This window comes from Leuciscus leuciscus (genome assembly GCF_965113295.1).
Source record: "Leuciscus leuciscus genome assembly, chromosome: 5".
NCBI lineage: Eukaryota > Metazoa > Chordata > Actinopteri > Cypriniformes > Leuciscidae > Leuciscus > Leuciscus leuciscus.
In genome coordinates this window covers 16,842,641-16,867,341 of record NC_138729.1, presented here as the reverse complement: position 1 = coordinate 16,867,341, position 24,701 = coordinate 16,842,641, and the positions used below count along the sequence as shown (strand labels likewise).

General features: G+C 36.5%; 1 protein-coding gene across 7 annotated transcripts in view; it reads left to right on the top strand.

Annotated features, from left to right (window-relative positions):
- Positions 1-24,701, top strand: part of specc1 (sperm antigen with calponin homology and coiled-coil domains 1) — a 188,496-nt gene that overhangs the window by 46,661 nt on the left and 117,134 nt on the right. For 6 of the 7 annotated variants that reach the window (XM_082171392.1, XM_082171394.1, XM_082171396.1 and 3 more), the window contains exons 2-3: positions 9,820-10,014; positions 11,846-11,981. In XM_082171392.1, coding sequence (XP_082027518.1) covers positions 9,853-10,014; positions 11,846-11,981 — 298 coding nt within the window. In that variant the 5' untranslated portion in view covers positions 9,820-9,852. The other variant, XM_082171397.1, reaches the window with a different exon arrangement.

Here is a 24,701-nt window from a genome sequence, read left to right as displayed (position 1 = left end):
ACATTAATATGAGTTCCCCTAGCCTGCCTATGGTCCTCCAGTGGCTAGACATTTTGATAGATGTAAACCAATCCCTGGGTATTTTTGAGAAAATGAAAGCTCAGACGGGCGAATCTAGAATCTTCCCTTTATGCCGTCATAAGGGGAAAGGTCACCTCCCCTTTCTCTTCTTTGCCCGCAAAGAGAATTTGGCCCACCCATGAGAAAATGAGCTGCGCGAGCGCGATATTGTTTTTTCCTCGAGAGACATCATGGCTTGCAAACGAGCGAAGCATGGCAGTTGCTCAGTGTTTGGATGTACAAATGAACACACAAGTATTTTTTTAGTTCCTTCATCCGAGCCTCTGAAGAACCAGTGGGTTATGTGAATTTCTGATGTGTAATTGTTCAAGTTCAGACAGATAATCTTTCTCTCAAAATCGTTCAATACTGTTTATGCATCAGTAAATCAAGCCAGTGACAATATCAACTTTACATCGTTTCTCTTGGTAGGATGAAAATAATCTTATTTAAAGTGTGATTAAAATATATACAGAGAACATCCCTTTCCAAGCTGTCAATCACACAGCGCAAGTTTATCTGGACACTTGCCAAAACTCGTTATGAAATCAATGACGCTGTTACACTGCACAACGAAGCTCTTACTGTACTTACCTCATGTTTGCATTGGTGAAATCATTAGTGAGAGTGCAGAAACTGCGTTGCAATGATAAGATCTTCATTCACGCGATCAACAGGCTGTTATCTGCTCAATGCTCATCACTGCAACCTTTTATGTGATGGGAATAGATCTAAATACTTAAAAAAACTTCTCACGATTCGTTAATTTCGATAGCTGTAATAGTAAAAACGTATAATAGCTGTAATAGTAAAATTATTCAAGAGAGTTCCACATGTAATGCTAGATATTTAATATGCAAGCATGTCAGCCAATCACAGCAGTGGGCGTTTACACTGAAGTCTCACAGCAGACATGCCCCTTCAAACAGAGTGTCCATATCAGAGGCTAAAATCAGGCTAGGAAAAATGCCTTTTATTTCTAAATTATAAAAAAATTTGATCTTAAAAACATACTAACATTATAAGGGCACCCCAGGAAACATTATAAAAATAATAAAATAATCAATGTCATGGGACCTTTTAAGTTTGAAGGGAGATAAGCCTGTGTTTAGGCTATCAAGGAAATTATATTTTGCCAAAGAAGAACTTTTACCTTTTTTTTAAACATGTAAAACAGCCTACTTCAGTTTAATATGTTACCATATCATCACGCTTAACACTGAAATTTGAATAATTGTAATGTGACTATCGAGTGCGGATATCTAAATCAGAAAATCATTGGTGTGGGTGGATGATTTATTTTTAGCCGCAGATTCGGGTGACGTTAGAGCTGATCTGCGCATCTCTAATATGAAGAATATGAAAAGCTTTGAGAGTTCATGATAGGCCTAAACCAGCCAAAGTACTAGCACAAAAACACACACAGTAAAATATTGTCTAATTATAATTGACATAATCCTAGAAAATATCAAGAAATATATATATTTTTTTAATCAATATTGCATACCCCTGTACGTAATTGATTTTTGCTGTGAGATGGTATAATTATGGCTTCTATTAGCAGGGGCGAACAGGGTAAGAATTATAGTAAAGACCTCTGTTTTTAGCATGTCATTTTACCATTTTACCATCAAGGTGATATTTAATTGAAGATGGCTATAAATAGAGAAGAGATGTCTTGCAAGTATCACAATCACAGCAGGCTCTCCCTCCTCACTCACACAATCCTCACAGTCTCCAGAATACTTATCACCAGAACCTGTCCCTCGTCAGCAGCAAACCAATCACTGCACTAAATAAACCCAGCGCTGGCAGCACACATACATAGCTTTTGTGAGAGCTCTTTTGACTTGGCCATATTTGCTACTCAACTGTAACACATGCATTGGCTAAATGTATGTATGTGTAACAGCACAAGCTAATTCAATTTTGTTATAGAGTTTCCAAAGGCTTAATTGTGTTTTAACACAATTTTGTACCATACAAATAAAAAAAATTAAGAATCAATATTGGATAATAAAAATGTATAACCAAAAAAAAAAAAAAAAAAAAAAAAAAAAGCTTAAATCCAATTAATCAATAATATCAGAGAATGTCTAATAAGGGGAGAACTTCCACTCTCAGTAAACTTCCGGCTTCTGAACTGGTTGCAGTTCCACTCTGGTTCCATATGAGGGCGCTCACAGGACGAGTGCAGAATGAATGGAGGTCTATGGAGCTATACCCCTCAAAATCCACTTTTCTCAGGATATCATTTTTTGTCTAGTAATTTGAATGTTGTATTCGAAAGGAGATGCAAAGAAATTACACATTGCTGGGTGTTCGAGCTGGGTGTTTTTTTAGTCACTTATTTACTTAAAGTCTTTTAAAATGTCAATGACGTCATACACATTGTACGACCAGAGATACTGCTTTACGGCAATCCTTCAGTCACTTTGCTGCTTTCGTGCTCTGCACTTTCTTTTCTCTCGAGGCATCGACAACACCGCTGACACAGGTAAATATAGAATAGAATAGAATATAAGAATAGAATGCTAGCGTGTTATCGGCAACAACAACTCAACCTGTAAGAAATCGAAAGGACATAAGTACTCGTACAACTTTCGACCTATAACCCATGCTGAACTTGCAAAACCTACAATCAAATCTGAGATTTCTCAACGGCAATCGGGTGAAAGAGACAAATGTTGTCGTCTAGCTCCATAGACTCCCATTCATTTTGCACTCATGGGCGGTCGCCCCCAGTGGAACTCTGGTGGAACTACAACTAAAATTCGGTACAATAGGACTTAATAGGGAGTGGCCAGGCTCTCCGTAGATGGGCTCTGATAATATCAACCCATCCCTATAGGCGGATCTTTTGTGACGTCATTGTTTATGTTTGTCGCGTTGCATCATGGGAATCGTGTGGCAGGAAACACCGCTAGATACCTGTAATTTGATTGTTTTGCACGTTTGGAGGAGGATTTAGAGAAGAGGATGGTTCACTCTTGCTGTGTGGTCGATTGTACGGCTCGTTGGGGGCCTGATAAAAAGTTTTTTCGAATTCCCTCCGAAAAGGATCACGAAAAACGAAAGAAATGGTTGCGTGCAATTAGGCGATTGAACCTGGACGCTCCGAAGAAAGCCTGGATTCCTGCAGCTTCTGATCGAGTTTGTGAGGCTCATTTTGTTCATGGTAAGTCTTAGTGACTATGTATTTATAGAAGATTGAATAAAAAAATTAAATAAAACTGAGTCAAATCAACCGAGTCATATGTTTTCGCGTTCTGATTCAGGTGTCCCAAACCGCGATCCACAGCACCCAGACTATGTTCCTCACATCAAAATGGGTTATTCTGGATCGCAAAACTTAAAAGCAAAAGAAAAGGCTGTTCAGCGATACGAACGGAGGATGCGAATCACGTTGTGACTCTGCTTGGCCAGGTCTAACCTCTGCTTTTAGCACGATAACTGCTTTCTGTTTGGCAGAAAAGATCGGCCCAACTTTTCGAGAAACAAAATAATCATAGGCCTCCAGACTTTTGAAAGCCTTTAATCTTTCATGAGTGAAGGGTCCAGGGGTTTCTATTAAATAAGAATAAATGTCTCCCCAGCAGATTGGTGGCCAAGACACGGGCGAGTCGGACCTACGTTTTTTGTCATCCCAGATCTCATATGGGCTTTGAATAACTTGGATTTTGTCACCAATACAAATTTTGAGCTTCTCTCCAAACCTCCTCCGGTCTTCAGATGTTAAAGTGCTTATATATTGTGGATTTCGCCCGCTAACTCTCTTGAAAGTGCTCGTCGCGTCTTTACAGCCCGCCATACTGTTTGTTTTGTTGCCACACAACCACTCGCGCATGCGTACAAAGATGTCAACAAAGATCCTCCTATTGCCCAACATGCTGTCAAGAGAAGGATATTGAATTGGATTAAAACGGCTCTTTTTATGCCAAAAGCCTTTATTTAAATTTGCAATATGTGGAGAGGACATTTATTTTTCATAGAGAATAGTCTGTAGAATAGTACTTTGATCCTTATTTAAATAGATTAAATTTAGTGGTGGAGGGTGTAAAAATTATAATGACCAATCTGACATTCTGGCTAAGTTCGTTTTTAAAGCCTGCTTTTTGAGGTTTAGATTTTGCCTCCTTGTTTTTTGGACGGTGGATTTCAATTTGGGTTACTCACTTTATATGGGACAACATCATGAGACAGACATGTTTTTCATAGTCAAACTGAAGGTTATCTTCAGATCACCAACGTTCTGTTTGCAAGCTAGAGCGAAGTGTGCTAACCTTTCTTCTGCTGAAACTGCTGATGTAGGCTATTAATAGCAAGGATAAATTGTTACATTTTATTGTCCCTAAGGCTGAAATTTTGGCTGCAATACAAAGAGATGCAAATACAGTATGCAAGACGTAACTAATGCAACAACAACATTTTGACCTGAATAAATGGCTGCAATGACGCTCTGTTAGGTGGGTCGTTATGCAATGGTTTTGTTGCTGTGGACCTGCAACCTATTGAGATGTGGATTATCATTGGTTTAACACTTACACTCAAATTTCAGCATTTATAAATGTATGCATTTAAAATAATGACTTTACATTTGTCAATCAACTAAAGTTCCATATCATGGATACTTGTGTGCTCTCTTTTTGCTGTGTGATCTTCAGATCGGCTTGTTGGGTATATAGGGCCCTATGATTTCCGTGATGCGGAAAACGCGGACGGAATCACGGAATTTAACGGAATTCTCTTAGGCCCTGTCCACACGGAGACGCGTTTCGCTGTATACGTATACATTTTTTATCGTATTGGTGTTTCGTCCACACGGATCCGGCGTTTTCGGAGACTGAAACCGCTATTTTTTGAAACCGGGTCCCAAGGTGGATAAATCTGAAAACGCCGCCCTTGCGTTTTCGTGTGTACGGCCAATCCGTATATTTTGCGAAACGATGATGTGATCACACCAAGTGTCAACTAGTCAGACACCGTTAAGTCACAGCAACTACATTTATGGATTTTCATATTGTTCAACAAAGCTCTTGATTAAAAAAGAAAAAAATAAGCTACTGTGCCTAATATTATTGTTGTATACAGCGCGCAAGGTTTATGCGCGAGCTCCAAGTCTTCTTCTCCGTTTTTGGTGTATGTCTGAGGCAGAATTACAGCGCCACATACTGGTCTGGCATGTATACTACATCGTTTTGAGTCGGTTTCAGTGGTTTCGTGTGTACGCAGATATTTCTTGAGACGACGGCGTGTTTACGGAATTTTTTTTTTTGAACGGGAAAAAAAAAAATCGGATAGGGAAAGCTCTGGCTTTGTGTGGATGTGGCCTTAATCGCACGGAATTTGCATATATTTTGTTGACATATTAAATAAACGTTTTTTTTTTTACTTCCTTCTCATTTTTTCAGTTTAAAACAACAAACAGAAATGTCTCTACATAAACCGTGGCCAAATGGCTTTGTTAAACATGTTGCCTAGTAACCATACGCCCTTACGTTCCCGCATAAGGAATTTTTTTTCGAAGCGAGCTCGTCAAGCTCGTTCACATGCTCGTTCACATGTCGTGTCTTCTGCGCGCTCAAGTTCGTTATTTCCATAGACAGTTATTTCAAATGTAGACGCGCGGCAAGCGCGCTCATAACTGAAGCGACGCGCTCGTTTTTTCCAGGCGCAGCGAGATGAAAACACCTAAACTTTTCAGAATGCCGCAAGCGCACCGCAGTTCATGTGACAAGAAGCAACATGTCATCAACTTCACCCTTTCCGTAACAACATTGAAAGCTCAGTCAACATAAAGGATGGGGGTGCACCACAAACACTACGGGTGTTTTTCTCTTCTCCGTAAATAAATCTTGTAGCAGAGCAAGCGTTTTTCGGTGGTGGAAATCTATTAGCTACTAAAACTTCTCTGTCGTTGTGGAGAGCGCGTGCATGGTTGCATAGCAACGACAGACGCCACGGGAAAATCGGACCGAATTTTACTATTAATAATAAAAGATAAGCTAATGTGCATTGTTTTTGAAAATGTCAATAATTTATCTTTTTTTGTTTACATGGAGGGGTCACTGATGATGATGGGTTAACTCTGTACTTTTAGGCTGTAATATGTCATTGTGTTGGCTTTCTGTCAGGCACATATCGTTGTTTCAGTGTTTCTGTCTCCCTGCAGCAAGGCTGCATTTAATCTTTAATTTAATATTCAGCAATCCTACCTTTTAACTGTTACCTTCAGAGATTTGTTGAAGGTTTGGCTGAATTTTGAATGTGCTTTGCTGAATATATTAACAGTTTAAATAAAAAAGCTGAATTGTGAGTTTGTGTAACTGAATTTTTAAAGGTCAATACTGCTTAGAAGTGAAAAGAAAACAAGCAAATCCGAAAAATCCGAAAGGGCTAAAAATAAATCCAAAAAAACGGAATTTGAAAAAAAAAAAAAAACGGAATTTGAGAAAAAATAAAACGGATTTCATAGGGCCCTAGGTATACTTATGTTATATGACCGTTCCTTTAAACAGTCTTCATACTGTGCTGTAATCAGATAAGCATTCACAGGCTTCCTCTAATTACACCAACCCAACATACATTTACTTTCTTCTCACCAACAGTAGTCAGTATGCATGTGTGCAGTTTTACAGGCATTTGAATTGAAGTGGTTGAATTGCTTTTAGAATTGTTTTTCCACTGTTTTTGGGGTCTATCCATCTCAAGTGGTCCAATGTGTCTACACCATGTCCAAATTTTGTTGCATCGCATCTTAACAGCTTGAGGTCCTGAATCCATTTGTTGCAAACACCTTTAATACCACTTGTTTGTTTTTTTTTGCCAAAAAAGTTGACCGCTGTGATTAAACCACTGATCTATATAAATGACTGGATTGCTCATTGTGTTCTAAACTGCCAACAGGCAGTGAAGCCACTGGAAGTGTTCGAGAGGCCATCATCTTACGACAGAGGACATCATTGACCTAAAATCACCCAATTTGCAGCATATCAGTCACACATTAATAGTTTTAAAGATATATGTACATTAATTGATACTTTGAACGTTATCTGTAATGTTGGTAGGGATGCACCGATATGAACATTTTGGCCAATACAGATAACCGATAAGTCTTTTATATTTGAAAGCCGACTAACCGATATATAAAATCTAAATCTTTAAATCTAAATCTTAAATAATATATATAATTTTTGAGAGCCCGATTACAAAAACAAAAGTCTCACCATTAAAAGCCATGTCACAAGCACACAATTATAATGTTCTCATTGTAATTTTATGTAGCTTATATCCTTTTCAAAGTGATTCCAATCATATTTCAAGCAATTCAAAACCATCTTGGCGAACTGAAGTGTCTCAGCTGAAGGAAATAATCTATTATTTATCAGCTTTAATATATCGGCCACATTTTCTAAAAATAAAAATATTTCAGCAGAGGCAGAGGCAGGGATATTATGACCAGAAGAATGAAATCCTCTCTATCCCGCCAGCAAATCGCACCCTGCCCAACTGCTCTCTCTTGGTCAGTGGCAGCGCCAACACAGATTTGAATATTCAGCTGTGAGCGCACTTGTCAAAGGTTTAATAGACATTGCAGATTCGGTGTCATGTAGGAATAAGATGTGATCTTTTAACGATTAATTGTGCAGCTCTACACCCTACATTGCAAAAAAAATTGTTTTACACATTATACTTGAATATTAGGCCAGTTATTGCTGTTTGTAAATGGAAAGACAAGAACAGAGGGTGGAAAGTAAAGAGTAGGAATTAGGAAGAGTTTTTTTTTTTTTTTTTTTTTTGTGAACTGAGCAGGTCTGATTTCAAGTCTGATATGATTTTTGATGTTCATATATTATCATTCCACATCTCTTGGGATGTTGTAAATGGTTGAGCCTATGTACATTTGCATCCCACCATTATTCAAGTCATTGAGAGCAACCCACAAGGGTATATGCTCAGCTCTCTGCAGAACACATTAGCTCCCTCACCCTCTTCCCTTCTCTGGTTTGAAGAGCACTTACGCCTCTTTCAGTCAATGGCCACCTGTCCATTCCTCTCACATTACCTCTGTTTTGTTCACTAATATGCCACTAATATATCACTTTGAGTCACCCAGTCTCTGTGCATCAACTGTTTTAAAGATCTTCTAGGGTGAAATACACTCTGCATTGAGGGTATTGGGTCTCTGATAGGGGCTTTTGATTACTAAATCACTTAAAAAATGACATACTTAGTCACAGGAAGCTTCTTCTGATTTTTCTCTGGGTTCTCTCTTTCTGTTTCTCTCTTCCCTTTCTCTCTCCCTGTAAATTGCCCTGCTTTCACTTGCATTAAGATTACATCTATTGAATGATCCTGCATGTTCCTGGAAGGTTATTCCTTAACCAGATTTTGTTGCTGCCTTTTTCGTGCTTTGAAAACTTTGAAGATGTTTTAATTAGCACTACACTGGCTGAAGCCTAAAAATTGAATGACCCCCATGATCTGACCCGACCGGTACTGTTCTGTTTTTTCTTCAATGAGGAAGAAGTCTCACAGACATGATTAATTTAACGTTAAAATAAAAACAAAATTATTTTAATGTTTTATAATAACTTCCAACAAATTTAAATCGGCACAAACCTAAAAAGTTAGAACCTACATGAATAATCTGTATCAAATTTTTAAGTTTGACAGGGTTGATCTGGCTTGGGTCAGGTAGAAGACCTCTTGCTTAGAATACTACATTGGCAGGTCAATACTTTATTATCAAGTTAGCCAAAACACTTATTAAATCAACATGCAAGAATGTGTAGAATTTGTGTGTTCTAACGACAGGTGTTCTGATTCTGCTGAATTCTGTAGGTGCAGATTATGTACAGTAGGCCTAGTTATGATGAAACTCTGAAGTGTAGCACTTGTTAAGTGTTTGTGTCCAGCAATCCCATTGGGATTAAACTATTTCCTGTAACATAATCTGAACTCAACCATCTAACTCCAGTGTTTCCCACTGGACTTTTTTTTCTTGTGAACCCACAGAAGACAATTTTGTTCATTTTAAAGTTAAATACATCAATATGGTACACCTTGAGAGTTAAAAATTAAGAGCTCCAACCTCAGTGTCCAAATGAAGTCTTTAGATTGGCTTGTACCTGGACTATTTAGGTGTGATATAGTGTATCAGTCTACATCATATTTACACTGGTGTTTTAGGGAGCCAAACAATAAAAATATTATTAATAATATGAATAATACTATTAATAATAACTATTATTATTATTATTATTATTATTATACTTCACTTGAAATGCTGTAATCAACTGTCCACATAATGTTGGAAATTATGTAGGCCTAAATGTGAAAATAATGCATAACTGGTGCATGTTGTGTTCCAAAATGGCCATTAAACTCACAGCACATGCAAATATGGAGTTTTCTGCATTCACTGTGAACTATGCTGCTCCGAGACACAGAAAACACATCACAAGGATCACAAGCCGATCACATGAGCAAAGTGTGCACTTTGCTTTGAAACACGCAGTGCAACAGTTTACTTATTAAATCGCAGCCTTTTGTGATTTGATAAGGGCACTAAAGCTATTTCATGCTTTTAAATTTTTGTTCATTTGACAGTTGCAATGCCAAAGCAATTGTACAAAATGCAACGTTAGAGAGCTTTTTTTTATTTATTTTTTTTATGTTAAAATATTTTTTTATTTTAGTCTAGGTAATTAATGAGAAATTCTGACCCTCTGCTTACTTTTGTTGCTTTGTCTACAGAACAAGTAGTGAGAGTCACAAACTGAGAAGACCATGTTGAAAGGGGGCACTGTCAAGGCGGCACTGCCCAGAATGGGTGCTCCAGAGCGTCCAAAACTGTCTACAAGTATCTCTCAAGGCTCGTACTCCAGCAACATTGGGATGAAGACCTCCAGATCATCCAGCACCATCGCCTCTGATCTGCGACTCAGCAAGGTGATCTGTATGATCTAATATGATAATGGAATGGATGAGAAGTGGGAAGGATGGGACCCTGACACAGCACGGGTTCTTGAGTTAAAAAACAACAAATGTAAAACACTAAGTAAGCTGTAAGATGTGATGCCACACCCAAAGATGTTTCTAACGTGTACAGTACACAGGTCCAATTAAAAATTACATTTGACACAAGATCTTTACCTGTGTATTGTATGCTCTTCTGTATGGTACACTGTATTTTTATTTTCCTCTCATAAAAACTGTATTTTATTATTTTTATATATATATATATATATATATATATATATATATATATATATATATATATATAATATTAATTTGGTTGTCTACTACTATTAGGACAGGGCTGTATAGCAAAAAATATTTTCAATATGTATTATTAATATTGAAAACTCACTGTTTTGAATCCAAAATAATGTAATTTATGTTATTCATAGATCAAAGAGGTTTGTTTAAGACAGCTGGGGATATGTCGTCATTGCGTTGCTATTGCGACAAGTGACAGTTAAAAATTAAATTTGTCAATGAGTTATTCTTTCAAGAGATTAGTTTAAAAAATTTGAGTTTTTATGAGTAAGTCATTGAATAATTTATTTAAATCGTTAAAAATATATATATTTAATTAAATCGTATTTAATTAGACTGCAGCAATTAATATTTTGTCAGAACATCTAGTAAATTACGTTATTTTGTTTAGTTGCCTATTCAGAATTGTGTGAGAATCGTGATTTCTATTTAATTGTGATCCTTAATTTATCCAGAATTGAGCAGCTGTAGTATACAGATTAATTTTCATAGAGAAAAACTGTTCATTTAAATCAGCTAAAAGATAATTTTATCAAATGTTATAAGTACACAAGCATAAATGGCCTCCGACATAACAGACATGGACTAAAAGTCACAGAACTTCCATTTTCATTTCACGAAGTATTGCTTTGTAATGCTGAATAAAAAACATATTTTAAAGGTGACATATTATGCCCTTTTTCACAAGATGTAATATTAATCTCTGGTGTCCCCAGAATGTGTCTGTGAAATTTCAGCTCAAAATACTCCCCAGATCATTTATTATAGTTTGTTAAATTTGCCCCTTTTTGGGTGTGAGCAAATGAGCTGCTGCTCCTCGCCCCCGTTCAGAAGAGGGGCAATCCTTTACACGAGCTTCGGATACTCTGGCAATAACAAAACGCGTGAATAACTCAGCTAAAATCTCAGAAATAACCAGTATTGGAGTGCAGCCTTACAGAGAGACTCAGGAAGAGGTTGCAACTTTTAGACGCACCTGGACGTTTCTGAATGGTTAGTGGATACATTTATGCAGTTGTTGTGGAGTTACATTGATTCATCTCATCCACTTGCATGTACCATCATGTTTAACTCCCTGAGGTCTTTACAAGACAGCTGTGACATTTTTTGGTCAAATAGTGTTGTGCTCGTCTGTTCAGCCAACGACAGAACAGTTTGCATGCTTTGCTCGAACTTTTGCCATTGCATTAGAACTGGTTACACTGTTGTCGCTTGCGAAAACCAAATGGCAGTGCCGTGGGTGGAAACGTGCAGATTAAGGGGAGGTAATATTATAATAAAATCTGATCAGCTTATTTTTTGACATGCTTGCAGTGAAAGGCTTACTAAAACAAAGTTACTGGGTTGTCACTTTTCACGGTTTCTGGGTTGGTAGATGCACTGGGGACCCGATTATAGCACTTAAACATGGAAAAAGTCAGATTTTTATGATATGTCCCCCTTAACAGAAATTTGATTCTTAGCTGTTTTCACTGCCAGTAATTTATGTTCTTTTGTGTAGATAAAAAGGGCGAGCAGTGATGATGCTCTGGCTAAACCTGTTCTGGGTTCAGTGGCTGCAGTGTCCCGCATGAAGAAGACCATCACCACAGGAGCCATTTCTGAGCTTACAGACAACAGACCACGCAGCGCTTCAAGTAGGATTTTACTACCTATAAATATAAATCTCATGCTGTCATACTTATTTCCTAAAAGTGTGCAGTCTGTACAGCAATGATTTTGTTACTTTTAAATGATTTAATGATGTTTATTTAATCTTTTAGTCAATCTCTTAAATGGTAAGTAACGTTTGGATGGAATACTTTATTTCAGATATTTACGTTTCACTATAGTGATATTAATCAGGGTTTCTGCTGGTCTTAAGTCTTAATTTGCCCTTAAATCAGTGCAGAAAGTCTTAAATTTATAAAATCATGGCATTAAACGTTGCATGCATTTCAAAAAAGGAATATCTTCCTCAGTATTTTTGTCCTGTTTCCAACACAGATACAGTATCTAAACATCTTTAAATCAAGACACATTCACTTGAGATGCAAATGTAAAATAAAAAATTGGACAAAAGTAATTGAGTCCCAATTGTTCTTAAAACAAGAACAAATATCTGTCAATGAGTTATTAATGTATATTCTGAGCCCATTGGCAGATATTTGTTCTTGTTTTAATCATAAACTCACTTCATTTTCACAGAAAACCCTTCAATTCCCTTCAATTTATTCTTTTAATTTTATTTACTTGGTCTTAAAAAGATCTTACAAAATTCTAAAATGTACCTTCATAATACCCGCAGAAACATTGTTTATACACAGTAGATAAACTCTCCCAGTACAAGAAATATCATGACATGGGTAACACCATTTGATGAATGGTAAAAATATTTAATTTTTTTGAGATTGAGATTTTTAATCTCGTTTGAGTTGTACGAGTAGCTTTGCTGTTTTTCATGTCATCAGACTGTAACCTGCACATATCAAAATACTTATAGACATACATGACATGCTGTCATGTCATGTCAGTATTTTAATAAAATGTTAAAGGGATTTTCTCACCAATAATGTAAGTTCTGTCATCATTTACTCACATGTTGTTTCAAACCTGATAAACATCAATCATAAAATTAAGTTATTTTAAATAAGGTGTATAACCAAACAGTTTTGGTGACCATTGACTTTTATTGTATAGACAAAAAACACTGAGACATTTCTCAAACTATCTTCCTAATGTTCCACAGAAGACAGAAAGTCATACAGGTTTAAAATAACACGATAGTGAGTAAATTATGGATGTATTTTTGTGCTGGAACTATTAAAGGAATTAAGTATTTAACTATTAAAGTCCCTTTTAGTGTAAAATCACTACTTAGTTCTTGTGAGTGCAGCTGATCACCTCTAGAGGGCAACAGGAGACCGTTCTCGGATATTACATCTCTATCGTAGGCTGATGATGGCAGTTCGATATTTAACACTGTATTTGTGTAAAAGATAACTCCTTTGACTTGAACTATATCAAAAGAATATTAACAGAAACCAAAGCTGATATGGAAAACATGACTTAGACTTCCAGTATTAAATGATGGAAGCAGAACCACCAAAAGGGATCTGATTTGCTTCTGATTAAATTGTCTTTGAGAAATTAGATATGAGGGATTGTGTCTTTGTAGAGTGCATTTATCTGTGCTCTCTATTGACCTCAGACAGGGTAGATGCCATATTTAATTTTTTCGCAAATGAAAACAAGGGATAGACAGTTCTATGCATTGTACAATTTTGTAAATGTTTTGATTGGAGTAGATTGATGAGTCTGATATCAGTAATTCCTCTTTCGTTAACATTGCCACACACAGAAGAAAGACAAAAGCTGAAATAGTTATTCTGTTGAACAGGAATGCTGCCTGGCCACATGACCTCTGTGGGATTGGCCCTATGTAAAAATACCAGTGTCAGGGTGTAGCAGAATCCTTTGTACTTCATGTGATGCTTGGCTGGCTGATTTAACTGTAGGTGAAGGACGTGCTAATGTGCTCAATTATTGAGGTGGATGAGGTCATGAAAAATAAAATAGACAGAAAACTATCATGGTTAAGCCAGGGACACACTTAACGACTGTAAGGCCGATTATTAATGTAATTTGATACTTTACGACTGATCATGCCCAAACGCGCCGAGTCAGAGACAGTTGTGTTCAGTCGGTGTTCACAGTTGGTTTTTAAAATTTGCCTCAGTCTTTGGAAAAAGCCTGTAAGTGTGTTCAGTTCAGTCTTAGAATGTTTCAGCTAGTCGTTAAGTGTGTCCCCAGCATTACACACTAGACAAGAGGACAGCTGGAAATATGGGAGACTTTTTTTCATGCTTAAAGGGATAGTTTACCTAAAAACTCAAATTGTGTCTTCAAGGAGTAGTTCACTTTAAAATGAAAATGATCCCATGATTTACTCACCCTCAAGCCATGCTATGTGTATATGACTTTCTTCTTTCAGACGAGTACAATCGGAGTTATATTAATAAATGTCCTGGCTCTTCCAAGCTTTATAATGGCAGTGGTTTACAACCAACAGATTAAAGCTCGAAAAAAGTGCATCCATCCATCATAAACAAACTCTGATAAAGAACTTCTGAAGCAAAACGATGAGTTATAATAAAAAAGATTTAATTTCTTTAATTAATAGTCATGTCAAGTCACCTTTATTTATATTGTGCTTTATACAATACAGATTGTTTCACAACAGCTTTATAGGGCTAAACAGAAAAACAATGATTCAATGACAGAAACAGATTTAAATTCTGCTGTAAAGAAGCTCTAAAAAGAAAGTAGCGTCATTGTTTAGCTGAGGTCAGTTCAGAGTTGATTCAATTCCATTCAATAACTGGAAAGATCAGATTTAAAATGAGTTCAATTCAGCTATAAAGCAGCTCCGTGGAAAACGGTGATGTCATCGTCCAGTGTCAGTAATCAATAATATTCCTGAATATTAAGTGTCCCCAACCAAGCAAACCAGAGGCGACAGTGGCAAGGAACCCAAACTCCATTGGACCAGTTCTCCTCTGGCCAAATGAATAATTCACACATCACAAGTCACATTGTGGATTGATACTGTGTCATTCAGAATGTTCATCCAGTTCCTTCTGCTTAAAGATTAGGATACATCACGCCGGCATATGGTGGGGTAGAGTTGAAGCTGGAGTTAAAAAAAATTAAAAATAAAAATAATTTAGTTCATGTTCATTTTTATATATATATATATATATATCTTCTCCCAGTTCACCGGCCACTTACTTTCATGTATTTCGGGAGAAACTGATGAATTCACGTGCTTTAATAAATCCAACTGACAGGAATCTCTGAACTGCGGCCCAAACAAACATGGCGGCGCCCATCTCCCTTTACAGATCAAGATCATTTATAAAGGTTTTTAAACGACAATACAAACTCACTTACACATATTTGAGAATCGGAATAGAAGATAGTTTATGACATGGTAAGCAAGTTTGTTAATATTTAGAATTAAAAGTGCTACATCTGTCATCATACAGCGCTACAATTGCGATGCCGGCTCAACATCGTGATGTCTGTCAGCCATCGCAATTGACTATGACATCGTCTATCGGCCCAACCCTATCAAACAGCAAAAGACAAACAGAAAAATCACTCACTGCTCTTGACTGAATTACTTCTGTCATTTTAATTGTAAGGATTAATCTGTGTTTAATTTATTTAGGGAAGATTATACAGTGTTATTCTACATTTGATGACTTTATTCAATTTCTGTAGTATTTCTTACCGGAATACTACTTGGACCTACTGAAAAAAATAAAAAAATGGGAAAAAAAAATAAAGCACTGATTATTTCATTCGCATCTTTATTCTATTGTATTTGGGTAAACAAAATAAGTGTAGTACAGCTTTAAATTTCGTTTTTTCTCCATACATTAGAATGTGTCCTGTTTAATTTTATAATTTTCCTAGCAAAAAATAATGACCATCATACATTTTTACCATGATTGTTATTCAGTGTAACAATAGTTTATATACTAAAAAGTCTTGGTCAATAATTCTTTACATTTGAAAGCCGATAACCGATATAGCCTGATTAAAAAAAAACAAAAAGCTTACCATTACAAGCCATGTCCAAAACACTTCAACATAAATCATACACATTCAATACAGTAGACTAATTTGAACCAGTGTAAGATTCCTTAACTTTTCAAATTAATTTTACACTCCTATGTCCAACTTTATTTATAAAAAAATGGTAACACTTTATAATAAGGTTTCATTTAGTTAGCGTTAGTTAACGTGAACCAAGAATGAATGAACAATACTTCTACAGCATTTATTAATCTTAGTTACATTTTAAGACTTTTTTTTTTTTGAATTTTTAAGATCTAAAGTTGTATCTTTAACATTGGGTAATGCACTGTGAACTAACATGAACACAAATATTTTTGATATATATAATGCAAACAAGTCATTGAATAACATTGGGCTGCATATAAAAAACAAAACAAAATGCATGTGCCATAAATAAATAAAATGAAAACGCTTATGCACGGACAATAAGGAAATTAATCAAACCATATTGTTGATAAAAATATACGAGAACAAAAAGTGCTAGTTGTTAATCTCTCATCATTGTTTTTTATTTTATTTTATTTTTTATATTTTTTATATTACAATAATAGTAAACATCTTTAATATAAGGCCTACTGTTTCTAATGACATCATTGCTGTTTGAGGTGCGCTTGAAGCTGAAGAGAACGAACACCAATATACTGAACCGCTTTGCTAGAAGGTTAATGAATTCAACGGTTACTGAAGACTACAACTATACTCAAAGAATTTACAACTATTTTATTACAAAAGTAATTATATGTATATACAATCCCAATCATAGATGTTTTGAATTGCTGTTTGAGTGCGCGCGCTGAAGCTGAAGAGAATTAGCACCGGGAAACTGAAGAACTTTTCTAGCTGGTTATTTAACTCAACGAAACGCATCCTATATGAGATAAATCAGATATTTATATTACACAAACTTAATATTACGACTTATATCTGCACAAAATTACGCGAATGCACAGAATGGTCATAATGTGTAATCCCTGTTCTGGACGTGCTATTCCCACAACAACGTGCAGAAACGGCAACTAAACCCAGAAAATTCACAACATTTTATTAAAATAGTGTTCTTATTATAATGTCGTGTATATAACAATCCCAGTCGTAGTTATTAATGTGCATTGCTGTTTGAGCTGCGCGCGCTGGAGCTAAACTTGATCACTGGTACAATGAAGTGCTTTACTGCATCATTCATGCATTAACTCAAACAAACGCATCATATATGTGATTAATCAGATATATATACACAAAATAAACATAATATTACAACTTACAATGGCACAAATGCTGTGAATGCTCAAGCGAACTTGACTGTTCTTGTCATGAAGGCTTGACTCCGTAGCACATGCTATGTAGCACTTGCGCTTTCCGCGCTGAAACACTGGTGAACAAGAATCCATGACATTCTTTTACAGTCGTGTTCTCATTATAATGTTATGAAGCCTATATGACAGATTTGTGCTGCACATGTTGCACTTAATTATCTTCCTTTTCGAAGTGATTCCATCATGACGAACAGTGCGGATTTAAAGTGTCTTAGCTGAAGTAAATAATTCATTATCTATCGGCTTTAATATATCGGCCTAATTTTCTTATTGGCTCGATAACGATAACATTAAAAATGATATACGATAAATCGTGCATCCCTAGCTAATATAGTCATACTTCCTAATTCTAGTAAGAACTCTAGCTGCTGTGTTTTGGACCAGCTGGAGTTTGTTTATTAAGCGTGCAGGGCAACCACCCAGTAGAGAATTACAATAATCTAGCCTTGAGGTCATGAACGCATGAATTGAGATTGAGACATTGAAAGCATACATGTCGTAATTTAGATATATTTTTAAGATTGAAAAAATGTGGTTTTACTAGGGTTGCCCCCGACTAAAGATTTTTCTAATTGCATGTTTATGATATTAATTTAATTACTTAAATATATACTAAATATATAAATTAGCGCTCAAACGGATACATTACACATGCCTCAATGCACCAGGAAGTTATGGTTATGAATGCGTTCGGAAAAAACAGCAAGGACACTGAACATTTTAATAATTTATTGGTAAACTAGTGTTTCTAGTAAACTAGTCAGTGTTGGCTGCAATGATGAAGCAGTATAGTGGACTCGCCTATAGAGAGAAATACAATAAAAATTGGAGAAAAAAATATTTTTTGTTAAATAGAGAAAAATATTTTTAAATAGTGTAAGCAGTTGTGTATCCTTGTAGTGAAATATTTGTTTTACTGTTATGGAATGTAAAAAAAATATGAACGAATTCAAGTAAAAGATTTTTTTTTTTTTTTTGTTTATTGGATATTCAGATTCAGTAACATTTTATACTACAGTGGCCACATTGCTCACTTTGCATGGTAATATCATTATAATACATGTTGTTCATAAGTACACTTATATAATAATAACAAATCAAAATCTGACATGCACTAGACTGGAAATGTAGTGTGATGCTTTTTTCTTGCAACATTGGTGAAACAACTCAGTGTTGAAGGAGAGCAAATATGACTGACTGTATATTATGTAATAATTTCATCATGTGAGTCAAGATGGTGTAATATTGTAATGTTTTCAGTCATGGTGCATTAGCAGGGCAACCACCTTTTCAGATCCTGTTCTGTCGGTTGATGTGCTTTGTTGTCATGTTTTGATATTCTAAAGCTGAATGATTAAGCTGCCAACCAAGGAATGCCATGAATATTTGGACAGTTGGTCTTAATTATTATTACATTGCATGATATATCAGCTGCTCTTCAGAAGCTGAATCTTAAATTAGGGATCCACCTAATATGGATGAATTTATTGTAAAATGCTAACCAATGCTTATTTACGTCATAGATATGACGAAAACATATAAATGAGATCATACAAGTACGTCACCAATTGATCAAAATGTAAAATAGTTACAAATTGCTATGATATATAGTATGAGAGAGACAGTAACAATGCTTTATGGAGAATATCAGCCACTGCTACGGTATATTACAACTCGCATCACCTTAGCCAGCCATAGCAGGGCATCATTAATATTTAAATGAAGCTTTCCTTTGCTGTTAGGTCTCAAAAGTGAAATGAAGTGAGAGACACATGGTCTCTGGTCTATAAATAACATCTATGCTAGTATAGTGTTAGTGGACAACTTGCCCATTGTGCCTAAGGTCACATGTCCTTCTGTGTCGTCGTCTTTTAATTAACACTCCCATTTCCAATCCATGACAACTCGGTGATGCTGCATCACTTACCATATAGAGACAGAGTGCTTATGTGGGGAGTTAGGATGGATGTAATAGAGCTTATGTCATTGTCAGACGTATTTAGTGGAATGACTCAGTGTTGAGGATTTAGCGTACAATATGAATAGTGCATTGTCACTCTGTTCCACACAGCCATCTTACAGGAGTTGAGACTCACAGTCTGGCTCAACTGAAGTTGATGGTTAATTAGACAGAGCTGCCATGCTAATCCCTCCATAGATATGCCACGTGTTGTGATTCTGCAAAATAAATCCTGCAAAAATAAATAAATAAATTAAAACTGTTCAAAAGTTTAGGGTACAAATTTTTATTTTTTTTCTCTTTTGAAAGAAATTAATACTTTTATTCAACAAGGATGCATTAAAATGATCAAAAGTGACAGTAAAGAAATGTCTAGTGTTACAAAAGTTGTAACATTAGATTTCTATCTCTCAGACAATCCTGAAAAAAAAATTATCAAAAACAAATAGCATACACCGTGCGATTTTCGTACGATTTTGAGCCGAATTCTGAGTCGTGCAACTCTTTTTCGGGTCGGGACGATTTTCAGCTTTGTCGTGCGTCATTTGTCGTGCAGTGTTCGTGCAGTGCACATGGGGAAACAAGAAGCGATAAACCTCTCCAGACCGGCAATCGGATGGTCGGATGAATTTCTGGCATGTCAGAAATTGTGGTCGCTCCTCGTGACTATATTGCACAGTTGAAGCAGAGCTACGAATCGATTGCCCTAAACTCAGTGTTTTTCCCTCACTGCGCCTGCGTGAAAACAGAAGTTTAACCATTTCATCTTTAATGCAGCAAGAAAGAAAACGAAAAGGGGATCTTTAAGTTCTGCAAATTACTGTTGCTTACCTCAAGTTCGTGTTGCAAAATGGATAAACCATATTAACCACATCTTCCAAGCCACCTGCGATGTAGCTACCATGCCTCTTTTATGAATTTGTTAAACAATGCTCACGTTAAACAAGCTGTTTTTTAAATAAAGCTGTTTTTAATTTTCATTGATGACTGATTATTGCAGTGTTCAGACATATTATAGACTGTTAATAATTTTAATTATAGGCCTATAATTCATTGTAATCGACCTAAATGGTTTAGACAATTTTCAATGAGGAGTAAGCTTCTGTCTAATCTTCGCAGCATATGTCAGTTATGCGGTGATGCACTATGAAATTATTGTGTGGCAAATTAATTATAATAGCCTATCAATTTAATAATAAAAGTAGGCCTTCCCTTATAATAATTATTATTATAATAATAATACAATAATACTTAGGCCTATAATAATTTAATACATACATTGGAAATGCTAAATACTCTTGATATTGATAGCTGATGCTTGTTTTGACAATATCTGTGGATACAGGATATCATGGTCTATTGGCGCAACCCGGCACAGGGGTTTATCGCACATATTTCACATGTATAGTTTTTGAGCAGTCTAGTCACAGCTTGACGTTCGGAACGTATAGTGCGTGAGCACATAAAACACAAGCTTTGGCTTTACATCGCATGCCATCTACTGGTTTAGTGTGAGTAGGTAACCTTGCTGAAATCGCAGTGTATGCCCGTCTTAACTGTGATTATTAGCCAGATCAGCATGTTAGAATGATTGATGAACGAATGAACGGATCATGTGACACTGAAGACTGAAATAATGCTGCTTAAAATTCATCTTTACCATTGCAGGAATAAATTACGTTTTAAAATATAATTTAATAGGCTACTGTCAGGATTATTTTGTGTTAATGTCATTCCTGTGTGTTTGTTTCATGTGCTTTAGTTCAGTTTAGTCTTAATTACCTCCAATTTAGTCGTCTCAGTTACTGATTACGTTCAGCTGTCTGTCATTTATACTCCGTCTCACTAAGTTCATTATTGGTTCTCGTCTCTGTGTGAGTAGTCTATGTGATCATTCTCTGTGCCTTCATCTGTGTATTATCTACGTGTTTATTAAAGAAAGTTAACATTTGATCTCCATCGTCTTCATTCTGAGAACTACCACATCAACTGTGACAGCTACGTTCACATTTTCTGTGTTTGTGATTGACAACAGCATTTACCTACATGTGTGAGTCTCGAAATCTCCCGTTCACACAGCAACTTACAGTAGTGTCTTGAATACTGTCTGCATGAACCATAGACTGTAAAAAAAGATGGACGATGCACCTTCACTCTCTTCCAGTGTCCAAATATGGCGCTGACAGCTTGGAGTCCAAGCCTGCGCAGTAGTGAGCATGAAGTTGAGCCACGTTATCAAGGCCCCACCCACACTTCCACAGAATCTGTTTGTACAGTTTACTGCAGAACAACTCATTATGTTCGTGCAAAATAAACAGTTATGGAAATGTAGAAATGAAAGTTGAAGCTCCAATCTCCTCCCGAAAAGCCTGAAAAAAGTCAGTTGGACTTTTCTGTGTAAAATAACAGAAACCATCTTTGGGAAAAAAATATATTTTTTGAAGTGTAATTTGATTGTTTAGTTTGTTTTATGTCCCATTAGATTACGTGGAGAGGGTGGGGTTTATGAACTATACTGCATCAAGCCACCAGGGGCGATCGAAACGTTTTGGCTTCACTTTTCAGGACTTGTGCGGCACACTTGGTATGAACGTGCAGGAGAATGTGATTGTATTATCTTACCAGTAGCCAGTATTCATAACACAGAACTATTTGTCCAGTCCGGTTCTGTTTACACAGCGCTGGTTTTCCGAGAATGCGGTTATTAATCCTGACAAATTTACGGGTGGGATTTTGGTTATAAAATGCGGTTGTTACTCCCATAAATAACCGAACTGTGTGTAAACGTAACCGTATTAAGGACTCAAATGCAGGACTGTGAACCATATTCTATTGCTGTGTTAATGTGGCCATAGAAGCACTTTGACAATTGTTGTGTGACAGGGTTAAGAGACACCCCCACTGTAATCAAAGGTACAAAGACATTTTTTAACGGTCATATCTTCTGTAGAAAAATTGTGCGGACACTGGATAAAGATTCATTTTTACTGCACGTTCCAAGCTTCTGTGCATTCAGCAGTATGCATATGTTAAGTGTTTGCTTCAAAACTGAAGTATGCTTTGGGGTTCATACACACAGGAATAGCAGAATGGGACATGACATTAGTATCTGCAATGTACTGTTTACAAACTCCTAGACTAGTCCTACCTAATGATGAATCTATCAGGTTTGACACAAACTTGTGGAATTCATGCAGCTCAGCTACGGCTGTCATTAAAGCAAAAGAGAGACACACCAAAAACTGAAACATTCTGACATTTATGTAGATTTTTTTTATTTAACTTTTAAATCAACTGTTCATGCTGATAATATGATTTGTAATGAAACAAATGTAATAAATTAGACAGTTGTAAATTAAAGACTTTTCATGGTATCAGACTTTTGTATCAGATGTATGTAAAATATGTAAAATATAATACTGAAATTTAAGGGATTGAGAAGTGAAATAAGATTTAGTTTGATAAAAAGAAGATGAAAAGAGTGAGATGTGAATTCTGTCTGTATTGTCAAGCCTGGGACAGATTAAGGCAAACATGGCATGTTTTTTCCTAGCAAGAATATTTAACACATATGATTCTACATGAATAGAGAATGAGGGGGAGGGAGCTAAATAAAATAACACATCTATCTTTCCATGCCTCCTACTGAGGACAGGAAAAATGGATCAGTCTAACTCGGGTGCTCAAATTTCCCGTTCTGTGATGATAATGCAGCAGTCCATGAGAGAAACATGTAGCGGCTTTGCACATGTGTGTCCCAGTGTAATCGCCCTCTTTCTGCCCGCTGTCCTCCGCTACAGAACAGATGAATGATGTCAGAAAAGTTAATGAGGAAGGAGACGAATGTAACCTACTCTCCTCCTCTTCTTTCAATCATACATACTCTTCATTTCTGGAGATAGAGGTAAAGTGAAGGAAAGACTGAACGAGATAAAAGAGGGAGTTGCTTGCTCTAATTTTCATCCTTCAGTTGGAGGAGGAGCAGATATACAGAGGGAGGCCACACCCCCAAACAGTGACTTGACTATTAACATACTGAATACACTCCTGCTGCAGCTGCTGCCTGACACTGACAGAGAGAGACAGAACAAGTGAATGAGAAGGAGATTGAGAGAGTTGCACTGGGACAGACTGACAGTTAGCAGGAATGTTGTCTGGCTGCTGATTCACAGCCAGCAGGGCGAGAGAAGAGGACAAACACCTCTGTCCCATTGTCTTTGTCTTGTACGCACCAGCGCTAGTGAAGTGAGTTTGCACTGTCAGGTGTGTTGGAGCTCTGCTCTGATGGATTAGTGTCTTCTGTGGAGCAGCGTGTAGCAGCCATGGGGAACCAGGAAACCCGGGTGGAGGAGCCGGACGCAGGTCTGACTAACATATCACTGTTCTAAAAGAACTGTTGTATTATCATTCATTCTGGATGGGGTTTGTTAGAGCGTTCAACTCTATTTGTGTTTAGCTCTCTAATTCGCTTACTCTCTGTCTATTATTATGTCCTATATTTTCTCTTTTTACTCTATATATCTGTTGGTTCTGTCTTTTCTGCATCTTTTCATTCTCAACCTCTTCTTTCTATCATTGGCTCTGTTGTGACCAGTATCAGCCTGCAGCTGTAGGGGTAAATGTAAGTTGCATGATAAATGGATATTGATATTCGATACCATTTTCAATACTGCTGGGAAAACTGCCATATGCACTTCCATATAGATATTTTCTATTATTATCTCATATTTTTTATACTTTAGGTAATTTTGTTGCAATAGCTTACACACAGCACAGGAGGCTTTATTTGAAACTTTGAATTTACAAAAAAAGACAAGTAATAAAATAAGAACATATAAATTGCAAACGATAGCACAAATAAATACAACAGAATAAAAAGACAAATAAAAAAAACACAAAGTAATCAAATGTAAAATAACACTGCATAGTCTTCACTGTAAAATGAAATACAGATTAATGCTTACAATTAAAGTTACAAAAGTTATTTAGTCAAGAGCAAAGAGTGACTTTCCCTTTTTTTTTCTCTGAATAACATGTAGCATATTAGGCTGCTTAAACTTTAAGAGCTCATGCATAGATCCAATATACTGTTACACTGTGTACCTGCATACTTGCCAAGATGTGGCCTAGAAATCTAGATGCACCCTAGCGGCAGCAAATTTTATTTTGCAGCCAGTGTCGTCTAGCAACTCTCCGTTGGCTTGTGAGCTGGAAAAACCAAACTCTGGTCAGGGTTGTGACGGTTCCGTGTGAATTCCCTGCTACTTGAAAACAAAGAAGATGGCTGCTGCTGGCGAACAGCGGTCTTTCGAATCGGCTTTGGCCGCGACTCTGGAAGACTTGGAGTTAAGTTTTTATTTGAGAAAAGGCACTGAAGTCATTCTTAAAAAAGGAAGATGTGTTCAGGGTTTTGCCGACCAATTACGGCAAAAGTTTAATCTATCAACTAGCTCCGCTGG